This window comes from Melitaea cinxia, chromosome 5 (assembly GCF_905220565.1).
Source record: "Melitaea cinxia chromosome 5, ilMelCinx1.1, whole genome shotgun sequence".
NCBI classification, from domain to species: Eukaryota; Metazoa; Arthropoda; class Insecta; order Lepidoptera; family Nymphalidae; genus Melitaea; species Melitaea cinxia.
In genome coordinates this window covers 14,318,203-14,338,485 of record NC_059398.1, presented here as the reverse complement: position 1 = coordinate 14,338,485, position 20,283 = coordinate 14,318,203, and the positions used below count along the sequence as shown (strand labels likewise).

Here is a 20,283-nt window from a genome sequence, read left to right as displayed (position 1 = left end):
CGAAGGTTTGTGCGTTAATACATAATCATATAAATTAATAAAACACGGTCAAAAATAATAGAGACGGTTCGTAAGGTGGACTCGTAGACCGATCGGCTTTTATTGGTCCAAAATGTATAAATACAGGTCGAATGTAACGCATCAACCTAATCACCGGAGCAAATTATGATTTAATAATATCCCTCATCTTAGCTTTAAGAACTTGTTTTGAATAAGTTTATCTCGACCGAGGTTAAGTTACGTTCGAATTCGTACAGCTTCGTTTCAGACATCTGAACCTATTCAGGAGATGAGCAACAACATACTTACTTTCAGAGACTCTGTGCTAGAAGTCAGTCACACCGTGGTGACTCTATCGACTTCGACGTATCGCACAGAGTCCTCGCTTGGTCAGCAAATCACTTCTTTTTCGTCGAATATCGCCGTGTCCGAGGAGAGACTTTTGAGGCGCTGTTGGAGTGCAGAACGACGTCTTCGACAGGAACGCGTTACTGCTATCTGTAATATTAAAATAGAATATTTAGTGACAGTTTTCAATAAAATCAGTGGTCGTCCAGTGGTCAGAATACGACCATAATTAATTTTATAAGTTTGAACATTAAACACAAGAGTATATATGCGTATGTGTGTCAAATACAGTGTGTTTTTTTTATTGATTGAATGTATTTTTATGCATAATTAAAAAATGCAAAAAAAATATATTATTATTCTGCACTCCTTTATATAAACTATAAGTGTGGGAAATGTCATAGTCCTCCGTCCACTCAATTTTCGTAAAAAGAGGTAAAAAGTTTCTGCTTCACGTATTGATCTATTCTAGATTATTATTAAAGTGATTTGGGTAGAGATAAATTTGATTGGATTTTACTAATAAAATAGAGTAGAAAATATGTAAGCTTTTCTAAAATGGGAAACTTATTTTTGTGAAATACTCTCATAAATACTTTTTTATTAATAAATAAATAATGTGACGATTTATCTAAAAAAAAAAAATAATAATAATTAACGACTCATATACGTTTGAGCCGAATTTTTTTTCAGGCGCTAATTCAATTGAAGTTCTATTAATTACAATTGCCTTATTACTCCAAATACAAAAACATTCCAAAAGAACAGTCAAAATGTTTGATTGAAGCGAGATTACATACTTGCTATTATTTTACATCATTGCATAATATAAACAGATTGATCGATTCAGCCTGTAAAATCTCGCTGCTGGACATAGGTTTTCGTTTCCATGTAGACGAAGGGTCGGAGCTTAATGAATGGTGTATACATGTGTAAGTAAAATTATATGCTATAATATATAATGTATCGTTTAAAACCATTTTTAAACAAGTTTATAAAATTAAAAAAAAATATATTGTGATTTAGACCACACGACTGAAGTAAAGCTTATTTAGCTTCAAATAACTTATATCTCTTCTGAACTTCCGTTCACCTCACCCGATCACACTTATCGTAACGCTCTCGTCACGCATTCACCAGTTCACTTCCCAAGTAAAACGTGCGTAAAGAATTCTAAACATTTTTGAATATCATATCAAAAATTGACCGCTCCAGCGGGGATCGAACCCGCGTCTCCGACTGACCGTGTCAGCGCTCTAGCCAATTAAACTATGGAACGATGTACCCTCTAGATCGAAATTTTTGATATGATGATTTTTATATTCGGTTTAAGCCGGTTAAGGTAATGGTGTCGTCTCCTGTCAAAGATTTTCATTGTAATATGAAACTTTGAATAGTTACGGATCTCTGTAAATAACTCACTATAGACGGCGCCACGGTTCGCTTAAACCGAATATAAAAATCATCATAACAAAAATTTCGCTCTAGCGGGTACATCGTTCCATAGCTTAATTGGCTAGAGCGCCGACACGGCAAGTCGGAGACGCGGGTTCGAACCCCGCTGGAGCGGTCAAGTTTTGATATGATATTCAAAAATGTTTAGAATTCCCAGTGCGTAAGGAAGTTTCACTTCAATAATACTAACACAGGCGAACGCAGAGAGTGCGGTAAAGGCTAGTATCGCCGCAGCGTAGTGCGCCGGTACGCGTAATAGCGCGGAACATTGCGACAGGCGCTCGTCCTCGCCGTGCGGACACTGCGCGATGCCGTCGCACCACAGGGACGGCTCTATGCAGGCGTCGAGGGACGGGCAGCGGTACTGACATTCGCCGGATAACGCGAACACTCCGCCACGGTCACTCGGTTGCCTGGAAAGAATCATACAAGCCTTCCTCAGTAAGTGCAATGATAGGAGCAAAGATGTCAATGAAAGTACCTCATAACATAAAACAATTCCTCAGTAAGTGCAATGATAGGAGCAAAGATGTCAATGAAAGTACCTCATAATATAAAACAATTCCTCAGTAAGTGCAATGATAGGAGCAAAGATGTCAATGAAAGTACCTCATAACATAAAACAATTCCTCAGTAAGTGCAATGATAGGAGCAAAGATGTCAATGAAAGTACCTCATAACATAAAACAATTCCTCAGTAAGTGCAATGATAGGAGCAAAGATGTCAATGAAAGTACCTCTTAACATAAAACAATTCCTCAGTAAGTGCAATGATAGGAGCAAAGATGTCAATGAAAGTACCTCATAACATAAAACAATTCCTCAGTAAGTGCAATGATAGGAGCAAAGATGTCAATGAAAGTACCTCATAACATAAAACAATTCCTCAGTAAGTGCAATGATAGGAGCAAAGATGTCAATGAAAGTACCTCATAACATAAAACAATTCCTCAGTAAGTGCAATGATAGGAGCAAAGATGTCAATGAAAGTACCTCATAACATAAAACAATTCCTCAGTAAGTGCAATGATAGGAGCAAAGATGTCAATGAAAGTACCTCATAACATAAAACAATTCCTCAGTAAGTGCAATGATAGGAGCAAAGATGATAGTGAAGGTACCTCATAATGAACGAAACGAATCACGATCCAATAGCGAATTCAGTCTTAGTAGTAATAGTTTAGTTATATATGTATGTATACTAATGTGGTAAAACAAACAAACAAACAGGCATGTACTATTATATATTTAGTATATTTATTATATGTTTGATTTATTTATTACATATTTAATATCATTAAAACAACGAAAAGCTGTCAGTGTCGGATCATCTTAGGAATTCTAGACAGTTTTAGAAGTGCTGGTCTGAAGTTAAACTAGTGTAAACAAAATGTGCATGATGAATGACGTAAAAATGGCATGGGCAACTAAGATCCCGTGGATGTTGTTTGTATAAAAAAAATTGAAACCAAATGTATGATCTGAAGTTAAACTATTGTAAAAAAATATACATGATGAATGAGGTAAAAATAGCAGGCCCGTGGATGTTGTTTGTATAATAAATAAATAAATAAATGAAACCTGATTAACTTTCGTATAAAATAGTACCGATTTGTGTTCATGTGTGGGTATTAATTTCCTCACAGTTTTTAAGCTGGCCACTATTAAAGGAAAGGAGCGTCTTCCCACTCGTGTTAATTATTATTTAAAGGCTTCTGCAATATCCCCAATGTTAGTGATGTTGTCAAATTACCTAACAATCAACGCAAGCAGCAAAAGCCGATTGAACGGAAATTTGATAATTAATTACTATTAAAAGTATTTAATATTTAAATGTTAACATTGTCTAATGAAAGCAATGACATGACAACATAATTTTCTTCTTCTTCTTTTTTAGGGTTAATGGCTTTCAATAGTGCCAAAGGAGCACAGATGATTTCGCCAATGTCACGTAGAAACATTATTTTCCACAAGTGATGATAACATTATAAAATGAACATCAGCTTAACCAAAAATTCGCAAACCTTCTCGAAAGTTCCAACCACGTGACATAATATGATCCAGACTCAACAGCTATCAGTTCAACGGAGAGAGATCTCGGCCAGTCGAGGTCGAAGCGGTCTGGAGAAGGTGGGGGGGCAAGGACGTGTCGAGCCAGAGGATCGACGTCCTTAGACCAACCTTCTGAGAATACTTCCACTACTTCATCCTCCTGTAAATATAACAGAAAAACATTACTTTACCGAACTAATAGAATCACGATTCGCGAAGATTAGGAGGAAAGTGTACCTGAGTGACCGAGCTCAGTATTTTTAGTAAATCGTGTTTTTTGGAAATCATATTTAAATATGAATTACATATTTATAGAATATGAATAGTATATTTTTACCGCGAATGATAAAAAATATAAATAAATATAAAAAATCAAAAATCAAAAAAATATATATATACAACAATTGCTCGTTTAATAGTATTAGATTTGAAACGATTATCAGATATTTTTTAAATTAACAAGGATATTTTCATTACTAAAATTATTTAAAACGGGATATTTACTTTTTTTACGCAGCAATCGTACTAGAAACGAGGTAGTCCGGTTTGGAAACTTCTAATATCGTCAACATCTACCCTCAAACTTCAGTCTCTTGAACAAGACATTCGTAGATAATGTCGAAATATCGAGCTCACCAAAATAAAAAATAAAAATAAAAAAAACATGATAAATATTCCGTTTTAAATAATTTTAGTGATTATCAAATAATCTGTAGCGCAAAAATTGCAGTGTTTTATGTTATTGGCATTCCAGTCGATAGGAGTAAAATTATTTTAACCAACTAAAAGTTGCGTTGTTTTGCAATAAATTTGCATATTTTAGTATCAAATAGAATACTATAATCAGATTATCTTTAGCGAAATAATAACAGTTGTTAATGGTCTTGACCTTTCCCATGGAGTAAAGGTCTTTCAGAGATTATACACGTTTAAGACTAAAAATGAAATATTGTAGTTATTAAATGTATAGTTTTCATATGTAAAACCTATACAATGACTTTAGAAAGGTTTAGACTTAAGTACAAGATACGTGACTTAAATAATTATAAAAATATATAAAGTTATCAAAATTACATCCCGTCACGCACAAATGAAATCATTTACATAAAATCGCAGAAGAAATTAGTCCTAATTAATTTACCTGTTCATCTAGAGGCTTGGGACATATAAATATTGGTGTCAATCCTCCAGCGTACACTGCTATACGATTTGGCGTTCGACACATGTGACTCAAATCTGGTGCTACTGTGATATTGTTTAGAAGAGTAAAGTTATCTAATTCGGGTTCCTTGATAATACTTCCTTGAATTTGAATATAAAGGTAGCGTCCTGGTGCAGGGTCTATTAACCAAGGACGATTTTCGCAACGTTCCTGGAAAAATAGATAGCAAATGTTGTCATTGTATACAATACAATACAATACAAATATACTTTATTGTACAACCAAAAACAATACAAGTAACATAAAAGAAAAAGAAACAAGCAAGAAAAAATAATAATAATAATAAAAAAAGGAATATACAAAAAACTAAAAATTCACAACACAATTTGTACCGGGTGTTTTTTTTAGAGGTATAGAACTTCGAATTGAAATAAAACACAAGAAAATCGTTTTAATGTCCATCAATTTGGCTTTATTGGAAGGATAATTTTATGCCATTAACGTTTAAATATGATTTCGGGCATGTGGCCGCCGCGGCTGGCTCGAATAAAGCCAATTCTACAGGTCCAATTTTCAACCACTTTTTCGAGCATATGGGGCCGTATGTTGGCAATAACGCCACGAATGTTGGCTTCCAAGTCCCCTAACGTTTCTGGTTTGTTGGCGTAGACGAGCGACTTCACATATCCCCAAAGAAAATAATCCAATGGTGTCAAATCACACGATCTTGGTGGCCAATTGACAGGTCCATTCCGCGAAATTATGCGCTCATCGAATGTTTCCTTCAATAAATCGATTGTGACGTGCGCTGTGTGGCATGTAGCGCCGTCTTGTTGGAACCACAACTCATCCACATTCATGCCATCCAATTCGGGAACAAAATAGTCGGTTATCATGGCTCTATACCGGTCTCCATTAACGGTAACTGACTCTCCAGCATTATTTCGGAAGAAGTATGGCCCAATGACTCCACCAGCCCATAGAGCACACCAAACAGTCAGTTTTTGTGGATGTAATGGCGTCTCAAGGGTCTCATGTGGATTCTCTTCACTCCAAATGCGGCAATTTTGCTTGTTGACGTAGCCATTCAACCAAAAATGAGCCTCATCACTGAACAAAATTTTGCGATGAAAATCAGCATCGAGATCAATCTCATTTTCGGCCCAAACACCAAAATCACGACGCATTGCATGGTCTCGCGGCTTTAATTCTTGCACAAGCTGGATCTTGTAAGGTCGCAAGCCAAGATCTTTGCGCAAAATCTTCCATAAAGTTGATGGACAAAGCTCCAATTGCTGTGCACGGTGGCGAATCGATTCATTCGGGTCCTCTTCAACACTTTGCTCTACAGCGGCAATTGTTTCTTCGGTGCGCACTGTTCGACGTCTCTGCGGATGCGTATTATCACATAGAGTAAACGTAGTGCGAAAACGATCCATGGTTAACCGAATTAATTGCTCTGATGGACGATTATGTCGATCATAAAATGGACGGAGCTTGCAGTAAACTTCGCGAACTGAACCATTATTTTCGAAATAAATTTGCACGATTTGCAAGCGTTGTTCTTTTGTCAACCTGTTCATGATGAAATGGCAAACCAAACTAAATATTAATCACTTGACAGCTGACAAAATGGCCGCCAGTTAAAAAAGTGATGCCAACTTAAAGTTCTATACCTCAATAAAAAACACCCACTATTTAGTAGTATGTAAAAATATAATTATTGAGTCAATTTTTTTTTTCAATATTAAATTTACGCTCCGTGGTACAGGAGCATATGTTTTCATCGTATGGAAAATTCCATGCTATGGAAACAATTCTAAGAGATGAATATTGGTCAACTTGAAGTATAGCAGTATAGCGACTTTAATTCTACTGAAATTAATTTGAACTCTTCTCCTTCATTAGATAAGAGACCTTTGACTAGCAGTAGGACTATCATGAGCTGGTAATTACATTGACAATACAGTGTCGATACTTCTATATTAGCACGTTCAGTCAAACACACTGTTACTTGATTATTTTCATATGTTTAGATATATTAAAATAAGCTACTTACTGAATCTGCTAAAGGTGTATGTACCGAAAGTCTTATTTCTCCACTAGCGCCATAAACTCTATGTGTACTATCACAGACACTATCCAGCCGAATAAACTCGACCGATGCTTCGAATCCAAACGAGCGAAAGTCATCAGTGGCCGACATATTGACTACATCGAATTTTAATTCGGCGACCATCGATGTTGATGTAAATTCATAATCTGTGACGTCACTGGAAACAATAGACGTGACATGCTTCATAAAGAAATAAATACTAGAGAAATATTTAAAAAGCACACCTAGAAAATTTTGCTTATTAGATTATCATTTTCTCGTACGCGACGGACGCCGCATTGACACAACGGTCACAGCCATGGATTGTGCCTGTTGCGCTGGCGCAACTGTCAGGGTTCGATCCTCGCACATGACAATATTTGTATTGGCCATACAGGTGTTTGCCGTGGTCTGGGTGTTTGTGCAGTCCTTATGGGTTTCCCCACCGTGCCTCTAAGAGCACGTTAAGCCGTCGGTCCCGGGAATATATCCGCCAACCCGCATTGGAGCAGCGTGGTGGATTAAGCTCTGATCCTTATCCTACATGGGGAAAGAGGCCTATGCCCAGTAGTGGGATATTACAGGCTGAAGCGAGTCATTTTCATAGTCTTATTCACAATAAATAATAAGTATCTAAAATTATATATAGGTTACTTTTATTAACTTTTATATTTTGAGTTTCTTTTAGTTGAAGGACTAATGAGTAATGGAGAAAGAGTTCTATGTCTAGTCTATTCTATGCCTTGACGGGTGTTATTTTATCGGTTTCTTTTATTATTTTTTGAATCTGATAATTGGGTATCTTTTTCCAAACCTCCTCACAATAATGTTTATCAAACTAACCTGCACAAACAATCCCTCGGAACGCCCGGACCACTGTCTCTCCAAGGCCTCTCAAATATTCTCACAGCAGCAGTGGGAGTACCGCCACATCTGAACCACGGCGAGTGTGCTGAGTGGACGGACCTACAGAGCCTCCCTCCATTACGAACACCCCACACACGAAGACGTACCACCTCTCCTGGATTTGCTTCAAAACGATATGTGCAACTGGAATGGATAAATAATATAACTATTAGTTCACTCGTGCTGGTTTAAAGCATTCGTTATTGGTTATCCTTGTAGAAGAAAAAAAAAATTAAAGTGTTATTTTATTTATTAAAGTCACTAAGTCACTAAAATTCATAATTATCTTCGTCAATTATACCTTCTCACCGGTAACTTTTTCTGAACCATGTCTACTGTTTTATATCTTATTTCACAATGGTAAATTTTACCCCATCCCAAGACCCTTAGTCGTAGGGATGGCAGAGGCACGCTCATACAACACACACATACGGTCGCTCACAGACAAGGACACATCGCTTCATGATGCAGTTTATAAATTGAATAAAAAATTATACCTAACTGATGGATAAAAAAACATTACTATTATACTATGCCAACAGATATATTTTTAAATATATTTTTTCTTTCGTATGCGGACGTGGACATCAATATTTGTTTCACAATAAGGAATTTGTCAAGCCATTTGTAAATTAAAATATATTGTAAGACTGTTTTTTGTCCCAAAAGAAAAAAAAAAACACACTTTAATACGATAGAAAAAATTTCCTGGAAGGAATGGAAGCGAGTTAAATAGCGTTGAAAAATTTTTTTTTTAACTGAGGAACAAGATACAAGTCCGCAAAGATTTACGTTTGTCAGTTACAAGTTATACTCAATTGTTTGTAGTAAATAATCGGGTATAGACTAATACCTACATTATTTTTAATCTAAAAATTAAAAAAAATACCTTATGTTTCTTGCACCGCCTCTACCGTACAAGAAGACATCTCTTGGAGATGAAAAAGTAACAGGAGGATCCGGTGGAGCTTCGGGAAAAGATCTCGATACGAAGCGACGTGAACATGGTCCCCGACCCCAAGGCTCGCCGTCTTGATGGAGATCAACAAATTCATATAGTGCCTTGAAAAACACTGGTCTAGAATAGAAAATTTAAGGGTAAATTTTTAAATGTACATAGCATGATTTGTATTTATTATATATGGATATTTTTTTCTTGAATGTTAGTCTAAATAAAAATATCATATAAGCTTATTATTATTCACCTTAAAAAGTATTTAAAGTGTTCAATAACATATATATGTTACTGACTTGATAGTATATCAGTAACAAAGTGAAAAAACATTTGAAATATCATGTAAACAACAACAATTAAAAAAGGAAAAATAAATAATAAAATTAAAATCGTAATCAGAATCAGAATTAGAATAATAATTATTTATTATTATTGAATTATAGTGGAAGTGGGAGTGGTATAGAACGAAGGTAAATGCCGTACAGGTCACTAAAAGGTATTAAAATTAATTCTATATAATCTTCTGCCAAATCTTTATCACTAGCATCACGATACAACTTGGATAAAATGATTTAAAAGTTTGTAAAAAATTTACAAGAAAACACGATCTCTCTCGAAACTTCTCAAACGAAGTCGTATGCAAAAATATTTAATTGTTACTTATATAAGTAACAATTGAACAATTTTATGTGGCTATTCTAGCATAGTTAGCTAATTTTAGCCCGTGTACTACAAAATGAACACCATTTTTTTTTCCTAAATTTTACCTATAAATCAAAATAAACCTTTAAAACATAACTGGACTGGAAATTGTAACGTGTAACGTAATTGTCTCAAATACAGTAAAGTAGTAGCATGTTGTTTTTTTTTATTTCAACGTGACCATTTCAGTTAAAGGAACTTACTTCAGTGCAGTTCCCTGTGTCAACTTTAATTCCAAAGTCAACGAGTCTCCTTTAGACAGGAAACTTTCTGTTCGAGCACATGCTCTAGATCTTCGTAATAACGCATGTTCACACGTTCGCGGCGCTCGCTCTCGACAGAATCTTGCAACCAATGTAGCATTCATGGGAGGTCGTCCAACTATGACTGTTTGTGGGGACGTAGCTCGCGACATTTGCACGGATCTTTCTTTATCACTGGAATGAATTAAATGTCGTAAATTAAAACAAATATCATATATTATTTCTCTCTTACTGCAGTTTAGTATTACACATTTTTGTGCAAATATTGAGGAAATTTTCGTTCAAGTAATATTAACGATAAAAAAGGTTTTATTATTGAAAATAGGTACTTACCAAAATATATCGTTACATCCGGGCGAAATTTTCATCGGGCCATCCCATATATTCAAATGACTTCCACAATACTCATCCTCCGGCAAATTTGGATTGATAGCATTGGTCACGTAAAATTTTAATACCGAGAACCAGACCCTAAATCGGGGCGCCGAAAATTGCCTCCTGTAAATAATGTTTCTTCCCGAGGGTCCTGATGTATCAATTCCTTGCATGTGGTAAAGACATGTTGTGTTTGGTGGAAGCGAATGTTGGGGATGTTCAAGTATTCCTCTCCCTGTTCCTCTTATCCAAAATTCGCATGCTCTTTTATTTTTTGCATATGTAGGAGATTGCTGATCAACAAACCTAACCTGAAATACCAAATTATTCAATTTTTTATTTGCCTTTTCGAGCTAGTTTTTGAATCAAGGGTCAGAACTAAGCAATATATATTCTCAGTGTAATGCGTGAACACTAATGGATAATAATCTACATATAAAATGAGTAAAGGTTCTAAATTGAAACAATGCGTCTGCAGAATTTACTTGCCCCCTTAGGAGTGACCGTGCGAGCCTACTTACTAATTACACTTTGGCTAAGCCCCAAACAATGTCCGCGGACTCTGATTTATTATTGTTTGCTAATACTAAAGTTCTTGAAACATATACTTTAACTACTAATGATTAATAAATAGAATTACATAATAATTTTTGATCTTTAGTTCTTATTTAATCTCCTCAACTATTTTTTAAAACTTTAAAACTGTTATAGAAAACAGAATTCTTTATAAAACACAAAATAGACCCCAGAAAATATACAAAATTAAGACAAATTAATAAAACAAATCTATAAAAATAAAATTAAAACGAAGCTTTATGATTTTTCAAATGTTAGTTTCTTATTACGTTAGAAAGTCAACAACTTTTTTTCCTGAAAGATGTTGTTCTTGAAAAAAAGTCTTGAGAGGAAAAATAATACGTCTAATTGCTTTGTATCTTTTATATTTTTTAATGTCTTTAAAATTTTTGTTATTTCACTCCAAATTATTTTGCTAATTGTATTATTGTTATAATTATTAGTGAAAACTTGTTAGAAAAATTTGTAAGTGTTACGTTCTGTAGGAATGTACTATTTTGTATGTTTTTCCCAATAAAAAAAAATTAAAAAAAAAATAGATCAATATAGGTACTATAGGTTTTATAATGTTTACGCGAATTTCATTCATTACCTAGTATAGTTATGGCGAAATAAATTTTATAATTTACAACTTTGTATCTCATATAGAAACAGTACAATAAATAGTAGTTGCACTACATATAATGGATTATCCAAAATAAAGTTCTGTTAGCTTCTAGTATAAATGCAGTATACGATTCTATGTCCAAAAATGTCGAAAAAGTGTAATCACATTTAAGGCTTACGTAACGTATAGCAATAGAAGCCTCAGGGAAAACCGCAATCGTTGTTGGCTTAATGATTTTAAGGCCGCTTTGCACGTAGCATGTTCGATCTAGTCGCAGTAATGATAATAGATTGTCTCTGAGGCCACTATACGCTGGTTCTCTATCTCATAGCAAATGAAAGAGACTTTCGCTAAAATAAATTTATTAGAAGGAAATACTTTTGATTTTATATGGAAGGAATAAAGTTAAAATTATTTTTTACCTCGACTTCAAGCTGAAAGCCGTGAAGAGATTGCGATGTAGCTGGTTGTAGAAATGTTCCAAATGGTGAAGTAGTAAATTCTACAAGTAATTCAGGACCGCTCGATATTGCTTCTGGTACAGACACGCCTCCGCCACAAAATCTCAAAATAACTGGATCCCTCGTTGTATAACCATCGTAAACTGTTACGTAATCTTGTACTTCATCACATTGTTGCCAAAATTTCAATTCTCGTCCATTGTTTTCCCTATCGTTTTGCGAAGGGGCGTAAAGTGCTTTCTGACTTCTTATTGAAACCAACTGACCGTTCGGTTGCTTTACGACAATCAAGGCGTGTTTTCCTTGCGGTACTTCATGCTGACGTACCGCATAATAACATGTAAGATTTCGGGGGTAGACGCCGGGAAAGTTCGGCGACTGTAATCTACAATTTTTACGATCGCAGTCACTGAAGATCCGAGAGCAGTAAGTCCCCGAGATCAAATCCCCGAGGTAATACTCTGGTGTTTTTGTCGTCCTACCCACGTTCGTATCTTCTCCGCGTGATATGTTTACGGGATATAACATCGGTCTGAGTTTGAAAAATGGTCGCTCTAAAAAGAGTAATATCAAATAAGAAATTGACTTACGAATATAAAAAAATACTGCGGTACAGTTAAGTTGATATTACTAGAATAAACTAATACAATAATATAGTAAAGAACAGATTTAAATAATTTATATTATAATAGAAAATGAGGTTAGTATTAAATAATTGCAGTAGTTTAATTAATTACTAAAACATTGAGAACTTAATTAATACCAAGAGAATCATATTTTATTCTTTATAATAGTTATCTATGCAAGTATTTGTTGAATGCTATTTAACGCCATATTATATAATTTAATTAATTACATATCGAAATACAATTACATTTTGTTCGTATAATATAAAAATATAAGAAATAAAACAATTGCTAAATGAAAAATGAAAGAAGTATATAATTTTAGGTTTCATATTAAGTGGGTTACGATATACATTTTAAAAAAAATTTGAATATTATAATAAAATATTCGTCAGTCACTTTTTCACTTTCACTTCATCAATACATATAATAAAAATGTAACGCTGTCTATACATGAAAAATATACAAGAAAAATATCATCGGGACCTTTATCAACGCAAATAGTACCCAAAACAATTATTGTTAGAATTTTTGTCTGTTTGTCTGTGCATTTGTGTAGGCTAATCTCAACAACAGCTTATCCGATTTAGATGTGGTTTTCACTAATATATTGTAGTATGCTTCACTTAAAAAGTTATGCTAATTTAAATAATCACGTTGAACATGTAAATACCCAAACGACGGTGTTTCTTATCCAAAATAAATCAAGTGATATATACGAAAAATACTGTTCAAAGTACTATTCCACGCGGACGATGTCGCAGGAACAGTTAGTGGTAAATAACTTCTCACCCGAAACCTACTACATGAATCCTGACAAAACACATAGCTAATTAGAAAACTAATTATAATCAAATATACTATGAAAAATTATACCTGATGGTGGTGTTCCTCCGTATCTAACCGTTGCGTATTCCTTCCTCAAAACTTTATAAGCCATTCGAAAATCAAAATTATAATTATTCTGTTCTTTTGATAAATGTAGTAAGCGTATTATAAGCGTAATAGATTTCGTCTCGCTGTAATATATCGATGGACCCCAAGAGGTCCCACACCACGACCCTCCGACTTGGGGTCGACTGGCTTCCTGTATTTGCATATAGCCATCCGGACATCCGTCATCAGTGAAAGAGGTAAAGCGACCGAGAGTGAAGCTGTCGAATAAAATCTGAGAACAAATAAAAGATTTTAATTATTAATCGATTTCAGTATGAACATTATGTATGTATATATAACGTTCTTTATAATCGCTTTCACGTAAAACAAAAACTAGTAAAGACAACAAAATTTGATGTACATGAAAAGGCACATCACATTTTATTTGAAACAAAAAATATTTTTATAGCTACATTTAAAATTTGTTATTTCAAACAGAGATATAACCCAAACAAAGGTCAATTTCAGATTTTACATCAAGCTTATAAAACAAAACCTAATAACATTTTTTTTGCAAATATTTTTTGTAAAGATCCAATAGTGTTCGAATAAATCAACATTTTCAGTTTTGTTCGGGTATCTATTTTTATTAACAGACTAAAATAAAAATTTACATTTTTACCAAACAAAATCTATATCCATATGTAAGAAAGGAGGTCAGACGGGTTAATTGCCTATGTAAGGTACACAGCATAGTTATTAGTTAACGGGGGAAGACAAACTTCTTAGTATTCGATGGATTCACCGTGCGGGTGCCGGGTCCATCGTGTGGCAGTGGGAGAAACTCTTAGCAGTTCCTAGGACTTGCGACCTAGATGTAGATTTTAGGAGGCCCCCTTTGAGATGCGTATCAACCCTCACCGTTCACACTGCTCAAATTGTCCGCCCTACCTAGCCAAATTATAGATCGTAATATAATTAATTATTCAAATTAATTATTGAAAGAGTCTAGGTTAAACTACTAGCAGGATTCAACAAGTGCAACGTGCCAAGTCAGAGCCAAGACTCTTTAGCTGTGGTTGCACCGTTCATTGTATACACGTCCGAATGACTCTAATAATAGAATGAGCGAGGGTAGGTGAGTATCGAACGATGTGCTAGGTGGCGTTTTCGGTGCATCTGTTGTTTATAAATTCCTTGCTAATTGCCTACGACAGCGCAGGTGCCGACTTATACATGTCAATAAATTTCGACTGACATTCTAAACTTAATAATCTATATTTAAACATTTATACAAATAAATAAAATTGGAGTGTCTGTTTGTAATATTAAAATAACCGCTTCTTACTAAATGCATGTGGATGTATACACGGTACATATACCAAAATACCATTTTTTTTAATTTTTTATCTGTCTGTCTGTCTATTTGTTCTGGCTAATCACTGAAAAGGTTAGACCGATTTTGACGGGACTTTCATTAGCAGATAGCTGATATAATAAGGAGTAACTTAGGCTACTTTTATTCTAGAAATTTATTTATTTTGTAACCCTGCGAATTGAACATTTTTTTTTATTTCACGCGGACAATGTCGCGAGCACAGCTAATGAGTTAAGTGTGAAGTTCTTATTTAGGATTAAATTTAAACTGTAAATTCGTCTTTTTTATTGTATCTATTTTCCTTCATAGCAGTACTGTATCTATATAACTGTTTTTGTTATATATACCTCATATAACTGAGGTAGGGCACAGCAGGAATTTCCTGCTCAAAATATGGAGCATCCCGACTGGGGCAGTACCTCGACCTTACAGAAGATCACAGCAAAATAATACTGTTTTCAAGCAGTATTGTGTTCCTGTTGGTGAGTAAAGTGACCAGAGCTCTTGCGGGGATTGGGGATTGGGTCGGTAACGCGCTTGCGATGCTTCTGGTGTTGCAGGCGTCTATAAGCTACGGTAATCGCTTACCATCAGGTGAGCCGTACGCTTGTTTGCCGACCTAGTGACATAAAAAAAATATATTGTTAACGTGTGTACTTTCAATAATTTTTTAAGTCGACGAAACACAAAAAAAAAATACCTAAAATTTAGATGTCCATATTTTATTTTACGTTATAGTACAATACATGATATTCAGATCATGGAATGACGGATCTGGTGTAGTGGGATCTGTTTCAAAAAAATTTCGTTGATGCCGACGGTCGCAAGTTCGATTCATGATTGGATCGATAAATTGTATTAATACACATATTTGTTTTCAATTATAGTCTTGGTATTTCACCGAGCTTGAGAAAACTCAAAACTACTGCTACTCAGTTATTATCGGACAACGGTTTTTACTCTTTGTAGTCAAATTATGATGTAAGTTAAGCTCCATTTATATATAGATACATACAACTTCATTTGAAATATATGTGATATTTCATTACCTAGGTACAAATATAACTAATTAAATATACCTACTAGCTATTTCATATAAATAGGAATAATTTTATATACTTTTATTTATTTGTATTTAAATTATTTAGTTTATATTCCCACAAAATTCGCCTGCACCTCATTCAATGTTTGCGATAATAGCCCTAGAGGCTCGAAAATCGTGAAAGAGAAGCTTCGCTATGAATAACTGAAGGCTGCATTATACCTTTGACACTGCAGACTCAGCGTGGCCTTGAATTTTGAATTTAAAGATTAAGCTTTTCATTTTTAGGGTTCCGTATGAAAAGAGTGCAAACGATTTTACGTATTACAAAGAGTCTACTGCATATATTTTTCTTGTTTTGTTTGTAATAGGCATTTATTTCCGAAACCAAAAATTGGTCTAGCAGTAACAATAAATTATAATTATAATATTCTTTATTGCACACCATTAAAATATACAAACAAAAGTAGTATAACTAGAAGAAGATGTATCAAGGCGGTCTTATCGCTAAAAGAGCGATTTCTTCCAGACAACCTTTGGGTATAGGACAGCGCAAAGAAAAGCGGTTAAGAAGTGTACAAATAATTGTTACAGAAATTAGAATACATCACAATAGATTATAAAATTATACATACATATATACATACATATATTTGCTTACACACTTACATACATTCACATATACACATATACTCATATATAAATATAAACAATTCATACATATTTATGTCCTCCAAAGGTGAAGGAATTATAACAGTTAATATAAAAAAAATAAGCCGTCATACATAATTATCGTAATCGCGATAGAAAACCGCGTTTGCCACGCTCGAGTGTCACCGTCCAGATTGATATGAAATAACCAAATATAATTTTATTAAAACTGAGATAGGGCACAGTAGCAAATTTTCAGCTCTAAATATGATTTAGCCCAACTGGGGTAGTACTTTGACCTTACAGAAGATCATAGCGAAATAATACTGTTTTCCACCAGTGTTGTGTTCCTGTTGGTGGGTAAGGTAACCAGAGCTCCTGGCGGGAATTGGGCATAGGGTTGAAAACGCACTTGCGACGCTCCTGGTATTGCAGACGTCTATAAGCAACGGTAATCTCTTACCATCAGGCGAGCCTTACGCTTATTTGCTGACCTAGTTATATAAAATACAACAATTTTTGAGAAAAAACAACTAAAGTCTAAAAAGGTTTATATCATGAAAAAAACGAGAGTCTGTGCTTAAGACCGCACGGCAGAAGTCAAAACTTCATTGGCAATCGCAATCACGCAATAACGCAATAAGTACTGAGTTCACTCGATCGAGCCTTTCACCGTTCAGCAGCGAAGAGCTGCTGTCTGTATCTTTCTCGCTCGGGTACACTAGGAGGTCCCGAGTTTACCCGATCGAGCCTTTCACCTCAGAGCCTAACTTACCCACGAAAAAATGTGTGTGTGTGGTGCCAAAAAAAGTTTTCACTTCAAAAACCAAAATATATAAACAGTCAATAAATAAATGACATTATAATACTACATCCTGCATACCAGAAATTAACTATTTCTTGTTAAATTTATTCTAATTTTTAATTTATATGATAAACTAAGGGCGTTTTTAAATGTGTGTCTATAATTATGTTTGTACACCTATTTCTGCAACGGCTAAAATAAGATAAAGGTCAGGATCAGGATCACGCCTTTAAAAAAATAATGAGTATCAAGATAGAATCTTCCACGGTTTGGCTAGTAAATAATAATACTTTTAACAACTAAGTAAATTTAGTTAAAAAAATATAGACTTTCACGAATTTATTAATTTATTATACTCATTAATTAATTCTCTAGATTTAATTAAACGAGAAGCAAAAGTTTCGAACAATTTTGACTTCACGCCTTCCTTTTCAGTGTTTGGTTGCAAATTGAAACGCCGCGTCTTATTTGGGTACATTTAAATTTTATCAGAGTCAGTGAGAATTGTATTTTCCACGAGAATGGAGCGAATATGACTAAATACAAGGCGCAGAATTTTAGTCTCTTAACGCTTTTTTATTCCGGTGAAAATATTAAGATATTACATTTTGTTTCAATATTTTTTTTTTGTCGGGAAAATATAGGGATAAAATAAATTCTACCATCTTCAATATTATTATCAAAAATAATAATCAGCTCATAAATTTTAGCTAAGTACATATCTCATGGTTTGCCTATACAGTATGACCTTTCTTACTAGTAAATCTGTTAGTCCACATTCTAGGAGCGGTTAGAACGGTATTTTGGTGAGGAAAATTGATCTGAGCTTCTGCTCAGCTCTTATAAATAAACTGATCAAAATATCACAAACTTTGAAGACCAATAAGAATTACTGGAATGACGACTTAAGGAAGTATTGAGTAAGTTCTCCTGAGATAGGATTATCGAAGGTCCGAAGACACAGAGAGGTCTCGATAATACTTTAATCTTGCAATTTCATCTACTACAGGGAAAGTGAGCAACAGCCCCAAACCACCATTTAAGACACTTTTGGTTTTTACTTTACATTGTTATAGTACAAACAATACAATTGTAGTAAGCGAGGTTGAACTATGTGTTGTGTACATATAAAACCGTGAAAATTTTTACCAAGTAAATTATATCAAAGTAAAATTGTAAAAAGTTTATAAATATGATTTTTTTAAAAACTACAGCAATCATATTAAGGAGAATTGAAAAGCTTACAGCTAAAGTCATCATATCTGAGCTTTATTTTCTAAGATTAATTGAGCTCTAATTTTTAACAGATAAATAAAGCAAAAATTAGCGAAAAATATCACCATAAAAAATCCAGTACAAAGATTATTTTTAGTTCGTTATTTTATACTATACCTAAGTGTAAAATACTACCCCTAAATTATAATTATGACACACAATTACAAGGGATATTTTAAGGTTAGTATTTTCACATAAATATGTCTAATTTATTGTAAAAATTTTGAACTAACTTGTTTTAACGCCTTTGGAGCTTTTTGTTTGAAGATTTTTTCGATGTTAGAGTAAAAAAAAAAAAGAAAAGATAAGAGTTTTATGACGCAGGTAACGGATTCGATACGGTACGCCGCCAAAGTTATAAAAACAGAATGCTAGATAAGTGTAAAATAAAGATTATTTTTTCTTATGTAGTTCTTGGTGCTTACTAAAGCTAAACGTTTTAATTTAAATATTTAATAATTGTTATTTTATTTACACTTGCAATATATATATATAATGCTAGCTGTACCCTGCGGATTCACACGCGTTCGTTTTAAAAAAATAACCTTCTTCGGTAACCGTAAAACTCAACAAAAATCCAACATCAAAACGAACAATCTACACAAATTTTTCAGCTTAGTGGTATTTTTATTATAATATACAGCTAGTAAAATTATATATCATAATTATCTTGGTTAATTATTTTAGCAATGATATATATATAGCACAACAAATTGCTTATTTAAGACTGAAGTAATGTGAATACTTATGAAATTCTTTGTACGTTTATACTTCGATAAAATAGTGCACAGATTACGTCAGACGTCGACTACTACTTTATAATTTTAGCAGAAAATTCCGTTTTAGAAAATTTATAATTAAATCCTAAATTGAATTTATGAAGGATACTAATAAATTAGCTGAACAACTACTAACTACTAACAACTAATAAATATTGTATCGTAAGTAATTGTATAGTCAGTAATTTTTGAACCATTTTAATAACAAAAATTGTACTTTATTTCTATTATAATGAAAATATATAAATAATTATTATTTTTGTCTTCGAAAATTCTACAATCGAAATAACAATGTTTCAATTTTTAAGTATTTTATTTTTAATATAGTTAAAACAAAACTATTCAACAAAATTCCTAACAGTAACTTATATAAGAAAAAATATGTTGTCTTTATCTATAAATTATCACATTTTTAACCGACTTCAAAAAAAGGAGGAGGTTACTCAATTCGACCGTATATTTTTTTTATGTATGTTCGGAGATAACGGAGATACGGAGATAATTCTTCGTTTATGACCGTTCGTTTATAACCAATTTTGATCATTCTTTTTTTTTTGGAAAGGAAATATTTCTAGTTTGGTACCATGATAAGGAAACCAGGATCTGATGATGGGATCCCAGAGAAATCGAGGGAAACTTTCGAAAATCGTACGGGTGACTAGTAAATTTAATCATGTTTTTATTAATTACTACAAAGCACTACTATTTAATAAAGGTCTGGAGTCGATCTGATGATGGAGAAGAAAGATAGGCGAGGAAACTCTTTAACGATTTATAGCAATTACCTGCTGTTTGAACTTAATTCGTTTCTGTTGATGAGAGCTTTGCATATATATGAGTTATAAGTGCCATTTCAGTCTGATGATGGAGACGAAAGATAGTCGAGGGTACTCT

General features: G+C 33.8%; 1 protein-coding gene across 1 annotated transcript in view; it reads right to left on the bottom strand.

The window, feature by feature from the left end:
- Nucleotides 1–390: 390 nt before the first annotated feature.
- LOC123653864 overlaps nt 391–20,283 on the bottom strand; it is a 124,721-nt gene continuing 104,828 nt past the window's right edge. Inside the window, exons 7-17 of the mRNA XM_045589842.1 lie at nt 13,460–13,751; nt 11,919–12,511; nt 10,272–10,624; nt 9,879–10,112; nt 8,908–9,096; nt 7,956–8,162; nt 7,077–7,290; nt 4,997–5,227; nt 3,828–4,015; nt 1,994–2,216; nt 391–498 (exon numbers count right to left, since the gene is read on the bottom strand). Of these exons, the coding sequence (XP_045445798.1) occupies nt 391–498; nt 1,994–2,216; nt 3,828–4,015; nt 4,997–5,227; nt 7,077–7,290; nt 7,956–8,162; nt 8,908–9,096; nt 9,879–10,112; nt 10,272–10,624; nt 11,919–12,511; nt 13,460–13,751 (2,832 nt within the window). The remainder of the gene's footprint in view (nt 499–1,993; nt 2,217–3,827; nt 4,016–4,996; nt 5,228–7,076; nt 7,291–7,955; nt 8,163–8,907; nt 9,097–9,878; nt 10,113–10,271; nt 10,625–11,918; nt 12,512–13,459; nt 13,752–20,283) is intronic.